Source organism: Notolepis coatsorum, assembly GCF_963971535.1.
Source record: "Notolepis coatsorum genome assembly, contig: SCAFFOLD_1166, whole genome shotgun sequence".
Classification (NCBI taxonomy): domain Eukaryota; kingdom Metazoa; phylum Chordata; class Actinopteri; order Aulopiformes; family Paralepididae; genus Notolepis; species Notolepis coatsorum.
In genome coordinates, this window is record NW_028174746.1 from 45,050 (window position 1) to 65,181 (window position 20,132).

Genomic DNA, 20,132 nt, shown 5'->3' on the forward strand with positions numbered 1-20,132 from the left:
CACTACCTAATCTAAAGGAATACTACTATGCAGCCCAGCTGAGATATGCCGTTTACTGGTGCTCAAGAGCATATAGGGCCAGGTGGAAGGACATAGAGACACACCTAGGATGTGTCCAACCTCAAGCCAGATTGGGGGGGAAAGAACACGCAACAAAACAGGGAAATAATTCAATAGTGGACCACACACTGATGGTCTGGAATGAGGTGGTCAGGAAATACAAATCAAAAGAAGACGGTAGACTTCTGATTTGGCCTTCCCAGACCTCAGGCTTTAGCCCGGGAACACTGGACGCCACTTTTGACGGGTGGAGAGATCGAGGTATAACAGCCATATGTACACTTTTAGAGAACCATAACGTCATGTCTTTTGAGCAATTTAAGAGAAAATTTGACTTGGGAAATGACAATTTGTTTAGATATCTACAGCTGCGACACTTCTATGATACAGAAGTCAAGAATAGAATATCAGTAGGTGGTAACGGGGTGGTGGGAATGATGGAAATGGCGTATACGCGAACTCCAGTGAAAATAGTATCGGTTATTTTTACAAAAGTTTACAAGCTTGCAACAACTGTGATTCATATAATGTGAAGAAGAAATGGGAAAGTGAACTGAGTATAATCTTGACGGAGGATGATTGGCATTCTATATGTGAGACACAACACTCATCCACTAGCTCTCGGTTGGAAAAATGTGATGAGATTTTTTATCACACCGCAAATTAAGAGTAAACAATTAAAAGGGCAACAACCCTGCTGGAGACAGTGTGGACAGATGAATGCCAACCACTCTCACATATTTTGGCTATGTGATAAAGTGCAACCATTTTGGTTACACAGGAAATGTACAGAATTCTTAGCTATGAATTCCCCATGGAACCCCAGCTGATATACCTGTGTTTGATCACAGAAGAGACCATACACAATGAAGTCTTGTACCTGTTCAAAATCATGACAATAGCTGGTAAGAAGGCCATCACAGGGGAGCTCCAGTAGCTCACCACCTATCTCGGCGCTATTTCTGCGTCGGGAGGAGCCGTGCTGCGTCACGGTTCTGGTTGACTCCGAGTTCGATTCCCGGACCCGCCGTCATTTGCCGAATGTCTTCCCCTGTTCTCCCTCCCGTTTCACTCTACAACTGTCTGTCATGCTTGACCAGAAAAGCGATAAACGCTAAAAAATAAAGTAAAAACAAATAAAAAGAAGGCCATCACAAGGAGCTGGCTCAAAGAAGCCGCTCCAGACAAAGAGACATGGAGGGGAATAGTGGAGGAGATAAGCGATATGGAAAAAATGACATTCCTGCTGAGAATGAAGGCGGAGACATACGACAGACGCTGGTCGAAATGGACAACATATGAGCCGTTAGATGTGTAAAGACTGCCATGGCTCAATCAAAACAGACCCGACACACCAAGAGCAAATACAGCTCTCCCCCCCACCATACAACACTGTCCTGTCCTGTGAGTCTTGTCTGTCTTGTCTGTCCTGTGGTGGTAGTTGTCATATTACTACTGTTCTGTATAATGCTTAAAAGTTAAAAAGGAAGAGTTATAAAAAATATATATATAATAATAATAATAAGAATGAATCCTGAGAAAAATGGGTAAGACATCTATGCAAACATGGGAAAAGTTGCTATGCAAATAATGCAAAAGAAAAGTTTCTAACTGAAAATGTGAAAAAGTGACTGTGAAAAGGAAATGGAGAATGTTTATGTGAAAATTATGTGAAAAAGTGACTTTGGAAAGAAAAAAGAGGAAAATGAACAAAAATAAAGAGTTATAAAAAAAAAACAATAAATACTAAAAAAGATCAACTGTATACTGACATTACTGTATGTTGCAGCATGTACAATGCTTAACGTATGATTGACCATGATACTATTAACACATAATACCATCGACAATATGTGTAAATAAATGGTTTAGAGGGGCTTGTTGGGTCTCCCTGGTAATGTCACTTGTGCTTCTCGATTTCTCACCTACTCCTTCTATCTCCAATGCACTTGTGTATTCACTGAATTAAACAGCCTTTATATCTGTTTGACTAAGATGTATTCACTGAATTAAACAGCCTGTATCTCTGTTTGACTAAAATGTATTCACTGAATTAAACAGCCTGTATTTGTTTGACTAAGATGTATTCACTGAATTAAACAGCCCTTATCTCTGTTTGACTAAGATCTATTCACTGAATTAAACAGCCCTTATCTCTGTGTGACTAAGATGTATTCACTGAATTAAACAGCCTGTATCTTTGTTTGACTAAGATGTTTCAAATGAACTACGTGTCTCGGCTACAGAAGCCTTTGCCATGGTGTCACTCTTTGGTCACGTTGGGCAAACAAACCGGTGAAGTCTGTGGTCAAAGTAGGCCATGCGATTGCCATCCGTCTGAGGGTTATCGGTTGGGGGGGCTCTTTAAACACACTTGCAGAAGGCGATATACAAAGGCGAAATACAAAGACGGAGAGTTTGTACGAATCATAATCAGAAAGGTCTTTTTATTGCCAAGTAGTTTACACATACAAGGAATTTGATTTGGTACATTTTACGGTAGAATAAAATAAAATGGTATATAAGTTAAATAAAAATAGAAGCACAAATAGAATAGAATTATAAAATAAAATAGGCCAGGGCTGACAAATTAGAATAAAAATAACAATACAGTGGTATGGAATATTTAACAGGGCTGTGCAATTGAGCAGTAATGTGCAAAAAGTGTGATCAGTGAATTATAACTGTATGAAGAGTTTTGATTGTACATACAAGTATATAGTCCAGTAAGGGTGGAGTAAAGTATACAAATATAGCAAAAAGGCACAAGCATGTTGTAGAAGACATCTCAAAGAGCCACGTGTGTGTGTATATACTGTCACCACATCCTGGCTCAGCGTTTACCCTGCCGTTGTCTCAGGTGGACGGCCCGCCTCACTCAAGTGAAATGTGTTTGCGTTGCCAAGGGAGACCATGTCAAAGTCCGGTCTGTCACCGATAAAATTGGATTCACTTTGTTGTCCCTGAGCGAGAATAGGAGGAAGGGAGTGAATTGTCAGTCAATCATATTGCAACAGATGATAACAAGATGCAAACTGGAAGCTAATGTTGCAATATGTATATCTCTATATATCGCTCTCTCTATCCCTACTTCTTTCTCTATCTCTACCTTTTTCTACCCATCTTTCTATCTCTCTCTACCTCTATCTATCTATCTCTTTCTATTTCTCTATCTACAGTATCTCTCTCTACCTCTTTCTCTCTCTCTATATATCTCTCTACCGCTCTCTACCCCTCTCTTTCTACAGTATCTCTCTATCTCTACCTCTCTTTCTCTATATATATACATCTCTCTCTATCTACAGTATCTCTTTCTATCTCTCTCTACCTCTATCTATCTCTTTCTATCTCTATCTACAGTATCTCTCTCCACCTCTATCTCTATCTATATATCTCTCTCTACTGCTCTCTCTACCCCTCTATCCCTCTACCCTTCTCTCTATCTCTACCTCTCTACCCCTCTCTCTTCTATATCTCTATCTCCTCTCAATTAAATTAAATTCAAAGGGGACTTTATTGACATGGGAAACACACATTTACATTGTCAAAGCCAGCGTTAGAACAAATAAAACAATCAAAGCAGGCAAAGCAATCAAAACGTATTAAAAGTTATGTACAATTAAAATATAGTCCTACTAGAATGAAGAAATGTGTGAACAGTCACATTACAACTTTATAATCAAATATACTATAGAAAATGTAAAGACAAACTAAAAAATTAATAAAATCTCTCTCTACCTACCTCTTTCTCTATCTCTCTACCTCTCTTTCTCTATCTCTTTCTCTCTACTTCTATCTCTACCTCTCTCTACCCTGCTATCTACCCCTCTCCTTCTATCTATATCTCTCTACCTCTCTCGCCCCCTCTCCTTTCTATCTATATCTCTACCTCTCTACCCCTCTCTTTCTCTCTCTATCTCTCTACCCCTCTCTATCTCTATCTCTCTACCGCTCTACCTCTTTCTCTCTAAGAAAATGCATGATTTACTTATTAGAACTACATAAAAAGGCTACAGTCTCATTTTTAGAGCATTCATTTGAACGACGCAAATGAAAAACAAAAACAGTGCCCAGAGTCACCTCGCTAAATGTTGTCATTTTCTCTTCTGCATGTTTGTCTGTAATACACTGAGCAGTTACCTCTCACCGCCACAGGATGCCAATCTTACATATAAAGGTTGTCTTTGTCTTATGATCATCATCTCATCTCCTCCCTTTTTTCTCTCTCTCTCATCCTCTCCTCAGTGGCACTGACTCTGGGTCCTAGGTTGGATCATGTAGACCAGTCTGCCTGTATATGACGACCCAAGGAGTTCTATTATATAACCATGTAGTCTGCGTTGTCTCTCCCTCCCCTATTGCAGATAGGCAGGTCTCTGGGGTCCAGCCTGGACAGTTTGGCCCTGCCGGGCAGCAGTGTGACAGAGGCCTCTCTCCTGGCCCTCCTCCCCCACCTCACGTCCCTTCGTAGGCTGGAGCTGAGGGGCCTGGACAGCCTCTTCATGTCTGGAGCTTTCCTCTCCAAAGGAGAGCACAGACAGCAGGTAGACAGTCTCTCTCTCTTGTTCCATCTGTGAGTCTTGGACATGGGCTCTCTGTGTCTAGGACCCTTCATCTATTAAAATAAATCACAATAGAATAGATTAGAGCCTTGTTTTACGGTGGTATTGTGCTGCTACATGGTCCTTGGTTCTTGTACGGTGGTATTGTGCTGCTACATGGTCCTTGGTTCTTGTACGGTGGTATTGTGCTGCTACATGGTCCTTGGTTCTTGTACGGTGGTATTGTGCTGCTACATGGTCCTTGGTTCTTGTACGGTGGTATTGTGCTGCTACATGGTCCTTGGTTCTTGTACGGTGGTATTGTGCTGCTACATGGTCCTTGGTTCTTGTACGGTGGTATTGTGCTGCTACATGGTCACCGGCTCCTCCCCGTCACCAGGTGCGGTCTGCTCTGTCGGGGTTGGAGGAGCTGGACCTGTCGGACCTGCGTTACCTCTCGGACCTCACCTTCAACCGGCTGACCGGCTGCACCCCGCGTCTCCGCTACCTCTCCCTAGCCGGGTGCCACATTGCCTTCGAGTTCGACCCGTACCGGGGCTGTCCGGTGGGCGCGGGCCAGGACTCGTCTGCGTTGCTGTCCCTGAGGAACCTCCGCAGGCTGCTAACCGAGCAGAGCTCCACCCTCAGAGCCCTGGATCTCAGCAGGACGTCCATCACCCCGGAGTCGCTGCGCACCGTCGCACAGGTGAGCTCGGACAGAAAGTCTTTGTAATAATAATTAACTTTATTTGTATAGCCTTTCATACAAGAATTGCAGCTCAAAGGGCGGCCGGGTAGCACAGCGGACTAAGCGTCTGTCTACCACCGCAGAGACACTGGTATTGAATCCAGCTGTCAGCGGTGCCTCCGGCTTGGCCGGTCGTCATACTGACACAATTGGCAGTGTCAGCGGGAGGGAAGCCGGTGGGTGGTAATCTGGTCGTTGTAAACAGCGACTCCTACAGGTCGGTCAAGGCACCTGCACAGCGAGGAAGGGATCTGGGTGAGGTAGTGTGCCCTCCCACGTGTTACACTCGCCCAATGAGAGTCCTCGCTGCCAGGTGAAAAGAGGCTGCTGGCTGTCTCCTATGTATCGGAGGAAGCATGTGATAGACTTCAGGGCTCCCTAGACCGGCAAGTAGGGGGCAAATGCGTGCAACAGCCAGGAAGGGGAGGGGGGAATTGGCATAACGACTAAATTGGGATGGGAGGAACAATACAAGAAAAATAGGAGAAAAAGTGAAAGAAAAAAAAGAATTGCAGCTCAAAGTGCTTCACAGTAGTAAAAAATACATATACATAAAATGAGCACAAAATTGATCAAGAGCAATGCATAAAGTGCAGAAAATTAGGCATAAAAGTAGCATAAAATAGACTGGGGCTAAATAGACAAAGTCAAGGCAGGTATAGAAGATTAAATCGCATAGTTTTTCACATTAGGATCTAACATCTTAACACTTTGAATGCCACAGACGTGTGTTGTCGTCTTATCAGCCCCCCCCCCTGAATGCCCAAGACGACAATTATCGTTTTATTTTTTTATTAGCGATCTGAATTCATATTTCATCAACCGAGTCTCCCGTTGGTATACCAGCCCCATCAGCAGCTCAGAATGGAAAAAAGCGCCCCCTATCGTCTATCCCTGAAAACTGCACGTCAGTCGCTTAGACTGACCTGGGATCAGTGATATGTAGAGGCGGGGCGGGGCCAGCTGGCTCTGTGAGCAGGCAAGCCGTATGATGAACATGGCAGTGATCGCGGGACGGGAATCAGCCTGGAATATATATTCACAGTAGCCAATCGATAGTAGACAGTAGTGATCGATTTTTGGAATGGCGATCAGGAATTGGAATGATCTTTTTGGAGAACATCTGATCTGAAGTAAGGAATCTATTTTACAAGTCTTGGGATAATCAGAGTTGTATTCGCTGAGATCTCAGCGTTCGCCCTATGTGTGTGTGTGTGTGGGCGATCACTTTGAGGAAATCAGAGAATCGATTTTTCAGATCGCCTATATAGTGTGCATACATACACATATACTATCGATAATCTAACGTTTATTTGAAAACGATTCATAAATAGGCCGAAAAATGACAACGTTTTTGTGTATTCTAGAATATTCCAGTAAAGGGCGATTATCATGGAATATTTATATTTTCCTTGAAAACGAGGGCTTTTCAAAATGCTATAAAACGAAAATTAACCGATAAAAAAACAATCCGCTTCGACAATGTTGACTGGAAAACGAGTCATTGATAAGCGACGGGCAGATTAGACACAATTTAAAACATAGATTAGGCGTTATTAACGCTAACATTGAAGTGGATGGTGGGCATTCAACCGGTAAATCAAGATTAAGCTTGGGCTCTGAAAGTGTTAATAGTGTTGTTTACGGTTTGATTGTCACTGATACACATCCTTTTAACTTTAGCTTTTGTGATTTATGATCACATTGACTCGAACCCTACAAGAGTCTTTGTAGGTCAAGATATTGGAACTAGGGATGTCCGATATTATCGGCCTACCGATATTATCCGCCGATATTGGCATTCAAATGTGATATCGGAAATTATCGGTATCTGTTTTCATTTTTTTTTTTTTTTTTTTTTTTTTTTTTTTTCACCTTTATTTACCCAGGCAAGCAAGTAAGAACAATTTCTGATTTTATTTATTGTCAAAAGTATGCATAATGTTGTGTTAATTCCATGACAAGATATATGTAATGTTAATTACCTGAAATTATGCATATATCGGTATCGGTTGATATCGGTTGCTATCGGTATCGGAAATTAAGAGTTGGACAATATCGGTATATCGGTATCGGTAAAAAAGCCAATATCAAGCATCCCTAATTAGAACCATACTGTAGATTCAATCTTAACTGTACTGATGCGTAGCCCTTCACGTCACTAGATAATGCATTGTGGGACAGGTGAACATTTCTATAGACCTCTTCGGAAGAATTCTGTTGCTAGGGGAACAGCTTGGACCCCACTGTGATTTCTGTCAGCTATAGTATTAGTGAAGCACTGCAACAGGAAATAAACTCGGGGCCCCATTTATTTATTTGGCCCCAAATCCAACTAGCGGGAGGAAATGGAGCCCAAGACAGGCAGTAGAGGAAGCAGAGACAGCTCTTAGGCATACAGACATTGTAGGCCAGGTGCAACAAGGCTGGGGGGGGGGGCCTGGGGCTCAGCTCAGGGAAGCCAGTATGGAGTAAAGCAGGTCCCACAGAAAGGAGGAAGATGGTAGTGGAGCATTTTAATTTTATTTATTTATTTTAATTTAAAAAAATTTAATAAATTTTTTAATTTTAATTTTTTGCATTCATCTAAAAATGTTTGACCTTATGGTGTTCTTGTTCTGTTCTTGACTTATTGTTATGTTTTCTTCTTGACTTGTTTAAAGAAGACCTGTACGGCCCATGGGGACATTAACGTGTGTTGTCGGGCCTTATAAATAAATTTGATTTGATTTGATTTAAGTAGTGAGGTATACAAAGGCTGTGGCCCACGCTAAGCAGGGACAGTGGATGAACTGGGAAAGTGTAGAGAAGAGGAAGATTAGATGATGGAAGGACCTGTGGAGTATGGGGGACAATCGTATACAATTCCTAATAGGAGCTACTTATGATGTGCTGCCATCACCACAGAACCTAAGACAGTTGGTAGATGGGGACCCGTCATGTCCACTCTGTTCAGAGACTGCAACGTTGAGGCATATTATGTCAGGCTGTAAGACTAGTCTTTCTCAAGGCCGGTACATGGAGACATAACCAGGCAGGTTTTGAAGAGCTTAGCGGCAGGATATGAAAGTAGAAGAGTACAGGTGAATTCAGGATGTAATTGGATGGAGGGTGCAACCATTCAATTTGTCCATGAGGGAGAGACGGGAGATAATGACGCAAGACATTGCTATATTATGAGACCATCCAGCCAATCTGGCTCCCTAATCCACCACACACGGGTCTCACTCTCAATCACTCTCGATCACTGTGTGCCACTCCCCCACTCTCCCCATTGATGTTTCATGTTGATGTCCCAGTGCTAACTAACATGCTGTACCAAAAGCAATTACCACCATCGTTGTGTGCCATTAAAGTATATTGTATCTTGTATCCATCTCTCTCATCCACCCCCTACTGTGTGCCACTCATCCATCTTTTTGTTTATTTGTTTATTTTATGGATCCCCATTACATCCATGGGTCATAACTCACAACATTACATTACATTACATTACAGTAATAAAAAAGACAATAAAAACATAAACACTTTAGCCTAAGTACATTCTCAATATCTTTAATACATCTCTCACCCCCCCCCCCCCCCCCCCCCAGGTGCCTGGTCTGTTTCTAGAGGAACTGTGTCTGCACGGCTGTAAGGAGTTGACTGACTACTCCGTGGAGGTTCTGGTGAAGCACCAGCCGGGCCTACAGAGGCTGGACCTCAGCGCCTGCACGGAGCTGACCAGCCGAGCGGTGCTGGCCGTAGCCCTGGGCCTCAAGACACTGAAACACCTCTCCATGTCCCGCGACTGGAGGGTCACAGAGAAAGGTGACTTGTTGATCTTTTTATTTTTTCCAACCTTTATTTAACCGGGTTAGACCCGTTTTCCAAGAGTGACCTGGCCAAGAATGGCAACAGTACAGCAGTTTAATAACACACACACACACACACACACACACACACACACACACACACACACACACACACACACACACACACACACACACACACACACACACACACACACACACACACACACACACACACACACACACACACACACACACACACACACACACACACACACACACACACACACACACACACACACACACACACACACACAGATAAACAGATCAGCTCAAAAGTGCTTTACAGTAAAAGTGCAGGGAACTAGGGATGTTGTAACTAGGGATGTCCCGATCGTTTTTTTTTGCTCCCGATCCGATCCCGATCATGTGATTTTGAGTATCTGTCGATACCGATCTTTCCCGATCCGATCTTTCACATTAGTAACCAATTTGACGCATTTTTGTCAGTAACTGGCGAAGCGAGACAAGCCCCTCTGTTCCCTTGAAATAGCCCCAGTCGAGCGCGGCGGCTCGCATTACATTCACCATACGAGAAATATGCAAAGTTTCAATTTGTTGCAGTGTTAGCACTTGGTTGGCTAGCAGCTAGCAGTGTTAGCACTCGGATGGCTAGCAGAGCCACTTAACCAGTTAGCTCCCACTAGCAATTAGGGGAGCGGGGCTCGAACAGGAGGCATCCTGTTCGAGCCTAGTCTCCAGCATTCTTGCAGTTGCCCACTGCGCCACGTAGCCGCCCACACATAGGTAATATTAATAGGTTTTGCTATGCATAGAATAACAGAACAGATTGACAGGTGGTGACAAAGCACTGGGCATTTATTTAAAAAACATACATACCCTAACCACATAACAGATATTTAAAAGGTAATTAACAGGCATGTTCTGCAACATATATCCACTCTTGAACAATGAAAAACTCCTTTTTCTCCTATTTACAAATAAGAGCCGCGGTAATTAACAGGCATGTTCTGCAACATATATCCACTCTTGAACCATGAAAAACTCCTTTTTCTCCTATTTACAAATGATTAACCAGGGTGATTACCAGCGTTGCTAATATGGCGTGTTCTGTGATTAACCAGGGCGGCGTATTAACCTGCGGGAGCCTCATGCGCGGCGTAGCACGCAAACGAGCACCTGAACGGAACGAGCGTAGAGCGCGTATTCACGAAGGAGGGCGCTGGCCAATCGCGGCAACGCGGAAGCACTCTTCGGCTGCCCAAAGTATTCACGGCACAGTTGACATACACCTCTAGTCTCCTGGCTCGTTATTGAACACAAACAGTTATTTTTGAACTTCTGTTGTCAAGCTTGTCAATATACCCCCCTTCCCCACTCTGGTGTCGTGGAGTCACTTCACTTGTGAGCGTTTCCACGGTTAGCTTGCGGCTAACGTAACGTTAGCCTAGCTCGAGGCTAACATACAACTTATAACCAAACAATACGCATCGTCTTTTCCTGGAATTACTAGGAATCACAAACTATACTCATATTCAAAACGGTATAAAACGGAAATGTACCGTTCAATCTGTTTTGTACATGTTGACTGGAAGCAACTCACTGATAATCGACGGGTGTATTAGACCCATAGCTATAATTTAAGATATATTTTAAGCACTCGCAAATCTCGCAGTCCCCCCATTGATTAAAGCGGTGGTGTTCTAGCGCCCTCTCGCGCATTAAGCGATGGCGCAGAATGAGTTAAACAGCAGTCTGTTATAATTAAATCACATTTAACATGTTAAGAATTTTATGAGCGAACGAATTTCGTTAGATTTAATGCTACCTAATGTCATATAAATTAATTTAATCGACTACAGTTGAGGGGGGGGGGGGGTGGCTTTTTTTTGTATATTGGCTGGCTGGCCTGCAGTTTTCACTGACAGCAACGCTATAGGTAGTGAATCCACAGTCCCTTGCTCCTCAATAGGAAACCACCCTATTTTAACTCTGAAGAAGTGGTCCAACGCGTAATATGAGGTTCTTAACCTGATAAATCTTAAAATAACGTATATTTTTACATCTATGCAAATGCATATTGTGGTGGAATTGTTGCCAACAATGACCCAGTTGGAACTGTGAAAGAATGCTTACTTGAATCAAGGATAGAAGCTGATAAGCTAAATGTATTATCTCTTCAGTTTACAATGTGTAGCTGAAAAGAGACGGTTTAAATGCAGAGACAGGATACTACATACCGGGGGTGGGAGGCAAAAATGCAAACCTGCCATTTCTAACTGGAAACAAGCTTCCTGTGTTGCCCTGGCAACGGGCAGTTTTATCACCTGTGTATCTCTTTGCATCTTTACGAAGAAATATAGAACAGAAAAACGTAGGCAATTTCCACAGAAGTGCATTGTAGACATTTTCTGAGCAGGGTTAAAGAGCAAATACAAAAATTAAGATTTTCCTTTCACAATATGTAATATTTGTAGAATAGAAGTAATGAATACAGAAACAGTTATTTAACAATATGTAAAGGAGTAGTTACATTTATTTATTTTACATTACATTATATTTACATTTATACTGTCTTTGGCCCTTTGATGGCTACCATGCTGATGTGGCCCTCTGTGAAAATTTGTTTGACACCCCTGCCCTAACCCTATCAAAACAGCAGTTAAAGTGTATATTTTCAGCACTATGTTTGTTTACCAATGGATTTTAAAATCTCCACGCATTGTACCGGTAAACGGACGTTTTAGACGTGAGGACAGGAAGTCACCATGAAATCGCTGTAGTCTTATTAACATATTAACTAAATCATTTGAACAAAATAAAAGGCAGCAGCACTATTGCATAACTACGGAAGCGTATTGCTGCCACACCAGAAACAGAAACGTTATAACGTTTCACGTTATAACTTCTTGTTTTTTTTTTATTGATCTTTTTCCCCCTCCTTTTTCCTCCGATTTTCTCCCATCCCAATGTTAGTCGTTATGCCAATTCCCAATCCCCTTCCTGGTCGCTGCGCACTTACCCCCCACAGTCGGTCTGGGAGAGTGGAGGCTATCACGTGCTTCCTCCGACACACGTCTAGCCAATCAACCGCTTCTTTTCACCTGGCAATGCGGACTCTCACTGAGAGGGTGTAACGTGTGGAAGGATCACACTACCCCCCTTAGATCCTATCCGCGCTGAGCAGGCGCCCCGACCGAACTGTAGGAGTCGCTGTTTACAACGACCCGGACCCACCCCGCCAGCTTTCCCACCCTCTAATACTGCCAATTGTATTAGTGTGAACGGCCAGCCAAGGATAACTTCTTGTTTTAATATAAAACTTTTCACGTTATAACGTGAAAATCATGTTTGAATAAGGAAACGATGTGCGCCGTCTGCATGATTTCTTTTCGTAGCCGTAGTTTACGAAGACGCTCTCTGATTGGCTAGCCCGCGTACAGCGAAGACCCTCTCTGATTCGTTTAGCTCCGACGGGCTCTGGGATAGAAATGTCCGCCTTGTACACACACGATTGTTCACACATTACATATATATTCTCATAGAATACATATTTATGGACCACCAGCCCTGATTCCAAACTCTAAGCATAGCCCACTTCGAAAGAGGGCCAAAGCATAACTACTTCGAAGCAGAGAATAGTGTAATGTTCTGGGGTTTTGTGTGTCACTGTTAGCTGGGGGTGTGTTTCCCCCCGGGAGAGATAGGAGGTGGCACCGGAAGTTATGTGGTTGTCGTGGAATATACGTGGAAGCAGGTAGCTGTGTGTACATCACGAGCGAAGTATTGACCTGTATGTAATGATATCACTGGAATTAAACGACCCCAAAGAAGCATAAACCCCTCCTCATTCGTCCTAACAATAAGGATATGACGGAACGCTACAATATATATGTAATGTGCCGCACATTATTATGTGCGTTGGACATTTCTATCCCGAGCCAGATTCATTCTTCCTTCTGTACAGCCCCATGCATTTTAACACCCTTCTAGTGTACGCATACTCATCACAATATCATCCACCGTGCTCAATAATAGCATAATCTCGCCATGTCTCAACCCAAGCATGAAGTAGAATTTTATCAAATCATGTACACGAGCCATAATTCCTAAATGTTCCGGTCTCGCAGACGGCGCACATCGTTTCCTTATTCAAACATGATTTTCACGTTATAACGTGAAACGTTTTATGTTAAAACAAGAAGTTATCACATTATAACGTGAAACCTTTATGTTAAAACAAGAAGTTATCACGTTATAACGTGAAACAGATTTTTTTTGTGGCAGCAATACGCTTCCGTACATAACTGAGTCATGTGTGCTATGTATTTCTTCCTTTTAGGGGAGTTTTTGATGTTTTATAGATGGCTAGGTTAAACACAGGTTTTAGTTTTTTAAGGGGGCGGGCGGGCAGTATCGGATGCGTCTATACTTTCCGTAGCCGCATTTCTGGCAGACGCTCTCTGATTGGCCACTGTTGCCCAATCGCGTGACGAGCTGTGTCTTTGCCCATTTCCGCGTCGAACAGCCTGCAAACTACCTGGCGTTCTATCGCCATGCTCTAAGACAAACTCTAACCGTAACCAACTTTGAAAGAGTGCCTAAGCTTAACCGTCGAAAGTACTTGCCGTCACGCTCTAAGACAAACTAACCTTAACCAACTTCGAAAGAGTGCCTAAGCTTAACCAGTGTAGAAACAGGCGTCGGCCAATCAGAGAGCGTCTTGCCAGAAATGCGGCTACGGAAAGTATAGACGCGTAACGGATGGGTATTGGTATTGGCAGATACTCATGGCTGTCATATCGTTATCGTGCCATCCCTTAAAAGGAACTGATACAACTGTGTTGTAGTTGTTTAGTGTTGATTTCATCCATGCAACTATGTTGGTGGTTATAGTGTATTGATTCTATAGAACTGTGTTGGTGTTTCGTTTTTATTCCATACATACAACTCTGTTTATTATTGACTGAAATTGTTAATCCCTGTCCAATGTGACTACCAGGGTCCACAAAAGTGATGCTACTTAACCCTCCTCTCTCTCATACATTGACAAAACCAATGATGACATGAAAATGGACATTTGTGAAATGTTCAAGTTCCTGAAGCATGTAATGTGTATTGCACTTTAACTTTTTTAATGTTTAATGTTTTTAACATTTGTGATATTTGAATGTTCCTGATGAAGCTTGTAACCTACCGTGCATTTCACGGTTTAACATGTTTTACTTTTGTGTTATTTGAATGAATTGAAGAATATTTTTCACTTGACCACCTGAAAAGATTGTTTAAAGTTATTTTGTCTGAACTGTATTGTCTACATTTTACATAGACCTTTAACTACTTTCATCATTTGGGGCGACCTCTGTCATGCGGGGTAACCAATGATTTTCAATAACTGTACTAAATTCAAAAACAAAATTGAATATCCATCAGTTTTGGTTCAAATATTAATCACTGGAATACTATGCTTAAGTGGATACTATCTGTACACATTTTAAATCAGTTTTATGGGTTTTAGAGCAAAAATGGGTATTGTAACTGCATTACGAGGGAGACACTGCCATTATAGAATAAACTTGTAAAATCATGGTTTACAAAAAATGAAAGGGCACACAAGCCTGTCTTTCTTAAGCTGTATATTTAATTACTGATATTAGTAATGTTAAGGAAATATATAAATATTTTGATAAATTATGGTCGCCCCAAATAACTTTTTAAGGCTGTGTCCTATTAATTCAACTTTAAAAACACTAAAATCTCTTAATTTGTTTTTTTGCATAAATGCATGTGTACACTACATTCGAATGTTTGAACAATGGTCAAATATATCCTTATTTTCTGTATTTTAAAATTGGCCTATTCAAAAGTCTTATCCGTCAATGACCCATAACCATTAAAGGGGAACTATCTTATAAATAGCCTTTTCCAGTGTTTAGCATTGTTTTCTAGCAATGTGGCGTTGTACCAACACTGTGGGCTAGATCCACAGAGAATGGATTGCACAGAGCAAGTTGCACCCTTACTTACAATTCATTATGAATTGAAAATGGGGGACCCTGATGTAAACAAGACGAAAGTCTTTCTCTGGTCTGCATCCCCTTAACAATTGTGTCTTTTGAGCTGTACTGTATTGTACCCATTCTGCAATCTGTTAATTTCATTCAATCAATCACTGTCAAATTCTCATTTTGGCGCATTCCACCAGTTCAGATGAGACGAGATCCTCCCCCACTGAACCAAGCCATTCTGAATTTTGGTCCCCTGTGACGGAAGCAGAATTATTTGCATAATGATATGCATACCTCCGCCCCTTCTGTGGTTTAGTTCCACCACTCACAATCAACAATTCGCTCAACAACGGAGCGAGTGGGAATAATGCGGAAGCGGTTTCCCTGTCACTGACACTTCCTCAAAAGAGAGAAAAAGAGAGAGATGGCGCAGCGGATATTGCGCTCGTCACCAATGCAAGAGACACCGGTATCGAATCCGGCTGTCAGCGTTGCCTCCGGCTTGGGCCGGCCGTCATACTGACTCAATTGGCAGAGTTAGCGGGAGGGAAGTCGATGGGTGGTAGTCTGGTCGTTGTGAACAGCGACTCCTACAGGTCGGTTGGGGCGCCTGCACAGCAGAGACAGGAAAATGGCGGGGGCAGTGTGAGCCTCCTACACGTTATTCCTCGCCAAATGAGAGTCCGCGCTGGCAGGTGAAAAGATGTGACTGGCTGCCTCCACATGTATTGGAGGGGACATGTGATGAGGCTTCTATCCTCCCTACAACCGGCCAGTGAGGCGCACATGCGAGCAACGATCAAGACAGGGGAGGGGAGAATTGGCACGGCTAAAATTCGGATGGGAGAACAAATTGAAAAAGGAGGAGAAAAAGCAGATAAAAAAAAAGAGAGGGAGAGACAGACAGACAGAGAGAGGGAGAGAGAGGCTCATACTGTGCGACTCGTCTCGGAGCGATCTCTCCTCTGTCTCTCCCCCTGCATTTACACACACTCGCGAGTCGAGCCGCTCACACACGCGCTCTCGGAGCAATCTCTCCTCTCTCTCTCCCTCTCTCTATCTTTCTCCCTCTCTATCTGTCTCTCCCTCTCTCACGTCAACCTGTTGCAAAATATCATAGTGCACGCTCCCACGCATATTCCGATCCATGCAATAATATTCACGGGGTTATATATTGTCATTTGAAACAAGTTACCAATGCATTGTCCCGTGCGGCGAAATTAATTAGTCCCTCTCTATCTCTCTCTCTCCCCCAAAAGGTATCTGCCAGTGCAGTGCAGTGCAGTGCAGTGGGTGACTGTCACTCAAAGCGCATTGCGAGTATGGGCAGAGCCCAGCCAAAAACAGCTTGGAATCTTGAATGGCAGAAACTGCTGCTCTACAGTACTTGATTAGAAATACAAAACAATGAATAAAAAAATTAAAAAAAACATACAGATATGTTGCATAGACTCACAGGAATTGTGTAAAATTGCCCAAATAGTAAGAAATAGTAAGATATTTCCCCTTTAAAGGGGCATTTTACCAAACAACAATGCAACCTTGTCTTCTAGGGACTGCTACCTTATCATTTCATTGAGCTGTAATTAACACAACACAAGGATTCATGGTCCCAGATGACATCACTGTTGGCCATATTCAAACTAATTTACCCTCAATAGCTCTCAAACTAAATGAATGTGTGCAAAACTGTTTAAAGTTTTTGGACGTGTGTGAGATTATGTGCAAAATAAATGGGCATTGCTTTTTGGTGAAGTGCCCCTTTAACAGCAGACTGTGCTCTCCAGGGCTGGCTGACCTGGTGTCCGTGGCGTCTCTGAGGAGTCTGGACCTGTCAGAGTGTCTGCACGTCAGCGGGACAGAGATGGTCAAAGGACTCAGCAGGACAGAACCTAGAGCACGACTGGAGACTCTCAGCTTCAAGAGCTGCACCTACATCAGGGTCAGTCCGGGAGCGGGGTGGTCAGGCGTAGGGGGGGGGGGGGGTGTGTGTGTGTGTGTGTGTGTGTGTGCGCGTGAGTGAGTGAGTGAGTGAGTGAGTGAGTGAGTGAGTGAGTGATTGAGTGAGATCGATCTATGTCTTCCTTTTGATGTGATGTCCCTCCAGGTCCCTTTAATCAAATTGGGGACACACAATGGTGCACTTAAAAAGAAAAACAAAACATGTGGAGTCCTAATGCCCCCACGTGTTTTTGTGTGTTTGTTTAATTTAGACATACAGCATATACTGTATACAAAACATTAAAAGATGGAGGAATGTGAAGGAGAATGATCTAAAATCCCTCCAGGTGCTTGAGAAGCGGCTTCTCCAGTCAGTACATTACAGAAAATAGTTTCAGCAACGTGGAATATACAGTTAGTATGTATATATCAATAAGTTAAGAATAAATAACAAGAAAATAAAGACTTGGTTTACATGTAACACTAAACATCTGATGATCAATGTATTTTATAAGACACACACACACACCAATCCTGGGGAAGAAAATGTGACTTGACTGGACCTTTAGGTAATGGGTTATTCATGGTTAAAGGTAAGGGTTAGTAGTGCTAAAGTTAAGGTGATGGTGAGGGAATGAAGACAGTGGGTGAAGACAGTGGGTGAATGTCCTCACAAGTAGAGCAACACAAGGGAATGTGTGTAAAACCGGAATGTGCTTCAGTGACATTAATCATTCTGCTGCTTCTCATATGTTCTCTCCCTCTATCTTCCCCCCCTCTCTCTTTCTCTCTCTCCAGGACATAGCTGTGTTCTCTCTATCCCAGCTCCTCAGGTCAACTCTACGTGAGTTGGACATGACGTCGTGTGTCTACCTGACTGACCTATCGGTGCGCGCCATCGCCACCTACCTGCATGGCCTGGTAGTGCTGCGGCTCGGCTGGTGTAAAGAGATCACGGACTGGGGGCTCCTGGGGATGGTGGAGCCCACCAAGGAGTGTAAACCTGTCCAGGAGATGGTGAGACGTGGAGGGAGGGAGGGAGGGAGGGAGGGAGGGAGGGAGGGAGGGAGGGAGGGAGGGAGGGAGAGGGAGAGGGAGACACTAACATTGCTGAATCAATATTTGACATAAGTTTCATGAAAAGTCTTTTTTCAGTCTTTTATTTAGAGTATAGAAGACTTAAAGGGGCACTTCACCAAAACAAAAACAATGCTGATCTATGTTGCACATAATGTCACACACATTCAAAAACTCTGAATAGTTTTGCAGACATTCATTTAGTTTGGCAGTTGTAAATGAGTAAATGAGTTTGAATATGGCCACCAGTGATGTCATCGGGGACATTGGATCCTTGTGTGATCCTTGTGTACAGCACTGTGTAAGGATGTAGATTCAAGAGTTTTATTTGTCACATACATACACGAGACATGCAGTGAAATGAAGGTGGCCAAACTGGCCATGCCCGCCTCGATTGTGCAAAAATACAAATAATAAAATAGAATAGATAATAAAATAAAATAGACATGATAAAAAAAGTAATAAGAATAAAATACAATGCTAAGCTTAAGAATAAATGCAATGAGTAATACAATAATATAGAACTTTTTTTTTGGTGACCTTTTTTGTAGTGTATTTGTGTGGGGTGTGTGAGTCAAGTCAAGTCAAGAGTTTTAATTGTCACGGCATACAGGTATACAATGAAATGCGGCTGGTCTTGCCCGCGACGATGTGCAATACAGTGGTACAACATATAATAGAGTCCAATAAAAATACAGTGGTACAACATATAATAGAATCCAATAAAAAACAACAGTGCAATAAACAGGTACATGGTGTGCCATCTCGGTATCTGTACATAGTATTTACAGAGCATATAGGACATGCTAGGTAGCTTTAGTAGTGCAATACACTGTTCCTGATGTTATACTAATTTAAGTGGCCTTTCCTCTGGCCATAAGTGTGCGTGTGTGCGGCATGAGTGTTAAAGTGGCTGCTAGTGTGTGAGCGTGCTCAGCGTGCGTGTCGTGTATGTGCTAGTGTGTGCTTGTGTGTGGATAGTTCAGTTTCTGTGTCTCTCAATGTTCATTGTTCAAGGCTCTGATGGCCTGGGGGAAGAAGCTTAGCCTAAGCCTCTCCGTCCTAGTAGCTGGGGTTCGCAGGCGTCTGCCTGACCTCAGCAGCTGGAACAGGCTGTTATTGGGGTGGTGGGGGTCTTTCATTATCCTGCAGGCTCTGGATTTGCACCTCTTGTTGTATAGAGCCTGCAGGGGAGGTAGCGCAATACCCGTGGTACGCTCGGCTGAGCACACCACTCTCTGTAGGGCCTTCTTGTCTTGTGAGAGAGTGTGAGTGAGGATTGTGGAGAGATTAGTGTTCAGTGTTCAGTGTTCTGATGGCCTGGGGGAAGATAGTAATGTAGATATTAAATAGTATGTAAATAGTAATACCTTGTCCTATAGGGACGGCTACCTTATCATTTCATGCCTTGTGTCTTCGTCCTCCTCTCCACCACCTCAGGAGGACAGGGGGCCCTGTTTCACACGGACCTTTGGCAACATGGGTTTCTTCCGGCCTCCCCGGCTGCCGCTCCAGGACCGTCCCAAGCTGGTGACGGAGGAGGACCTGGGTCTCTTCAGGGAGCAGGAGGGGGCTTCGCTGTTGGCACTCGGCAGGCTACAGGAGCTAGACCTCTCGGCGTGCTCCAAACTCACAGACAGCAGCATCGCACAGGTAGGAGGAGGCAGGGACCGCGTGTGTGTGTCTGTGTGTTCTTTTTAGAGAATCTATAGCATGTTAGGGATGGTGTTTGGTAAGCTACTAATTTACGAACAATTTAGCATGATTCAATTTTAGGAGCAGATAAAAGGTCTAGAGTTTTCACATTTCAAGTGTGAAATTTCTAATCTGTTGCTGTCAACTCTTAGTAGGAGTTCCAAAGAGCTGTCACTATCAGTGAAGCAAGCCATCATTAGGCTGACAAATCTAAACAAACCCATCAAAGAGATAGCAAAAATATTATGTG

General features: G+C 43.1%; 1 protein-coding gene across 1 annotated transcript in view; it reads left to right on the plus strand.

The window, feature by feature from the left end:
* LOC311247479 (uncharacterized protein) overlaps positions 1-19,840 on the plus strand; it is a gene marked incomplete at its 3' end in the record, with an annotated part of 33,428 nt that extends 13,588 nt beyond the window's left edge. Inside the window, exons 4-9 of the mRNA XM_084338519.1 lie at positions 4,425-4,604; positions 5,002-5,307; positions 8,943-9,159; positions 16,957-17,111; positions 17,909-18,127; positions 19,628-19,840. Coding sequence (XP_084194645.1) covers positions 4,425-4,604; positions 5,002-5,307; positions 8,943-9,159; positions 16,957-17,111; positions 17,909-18,127; positions 19,628-19,840 — 1,290 coding nt within the window. The remainder of the gene's footprint in view (positions 1-4,424; positions 4,605-5,001; positions 5,308-8,942; positions 9,160-16,956; positions 17,112-17,908; positions 18,128-19,627) is intronic.
* Positions 19,841-20,132: the final 292 nt, after the last annotated feature.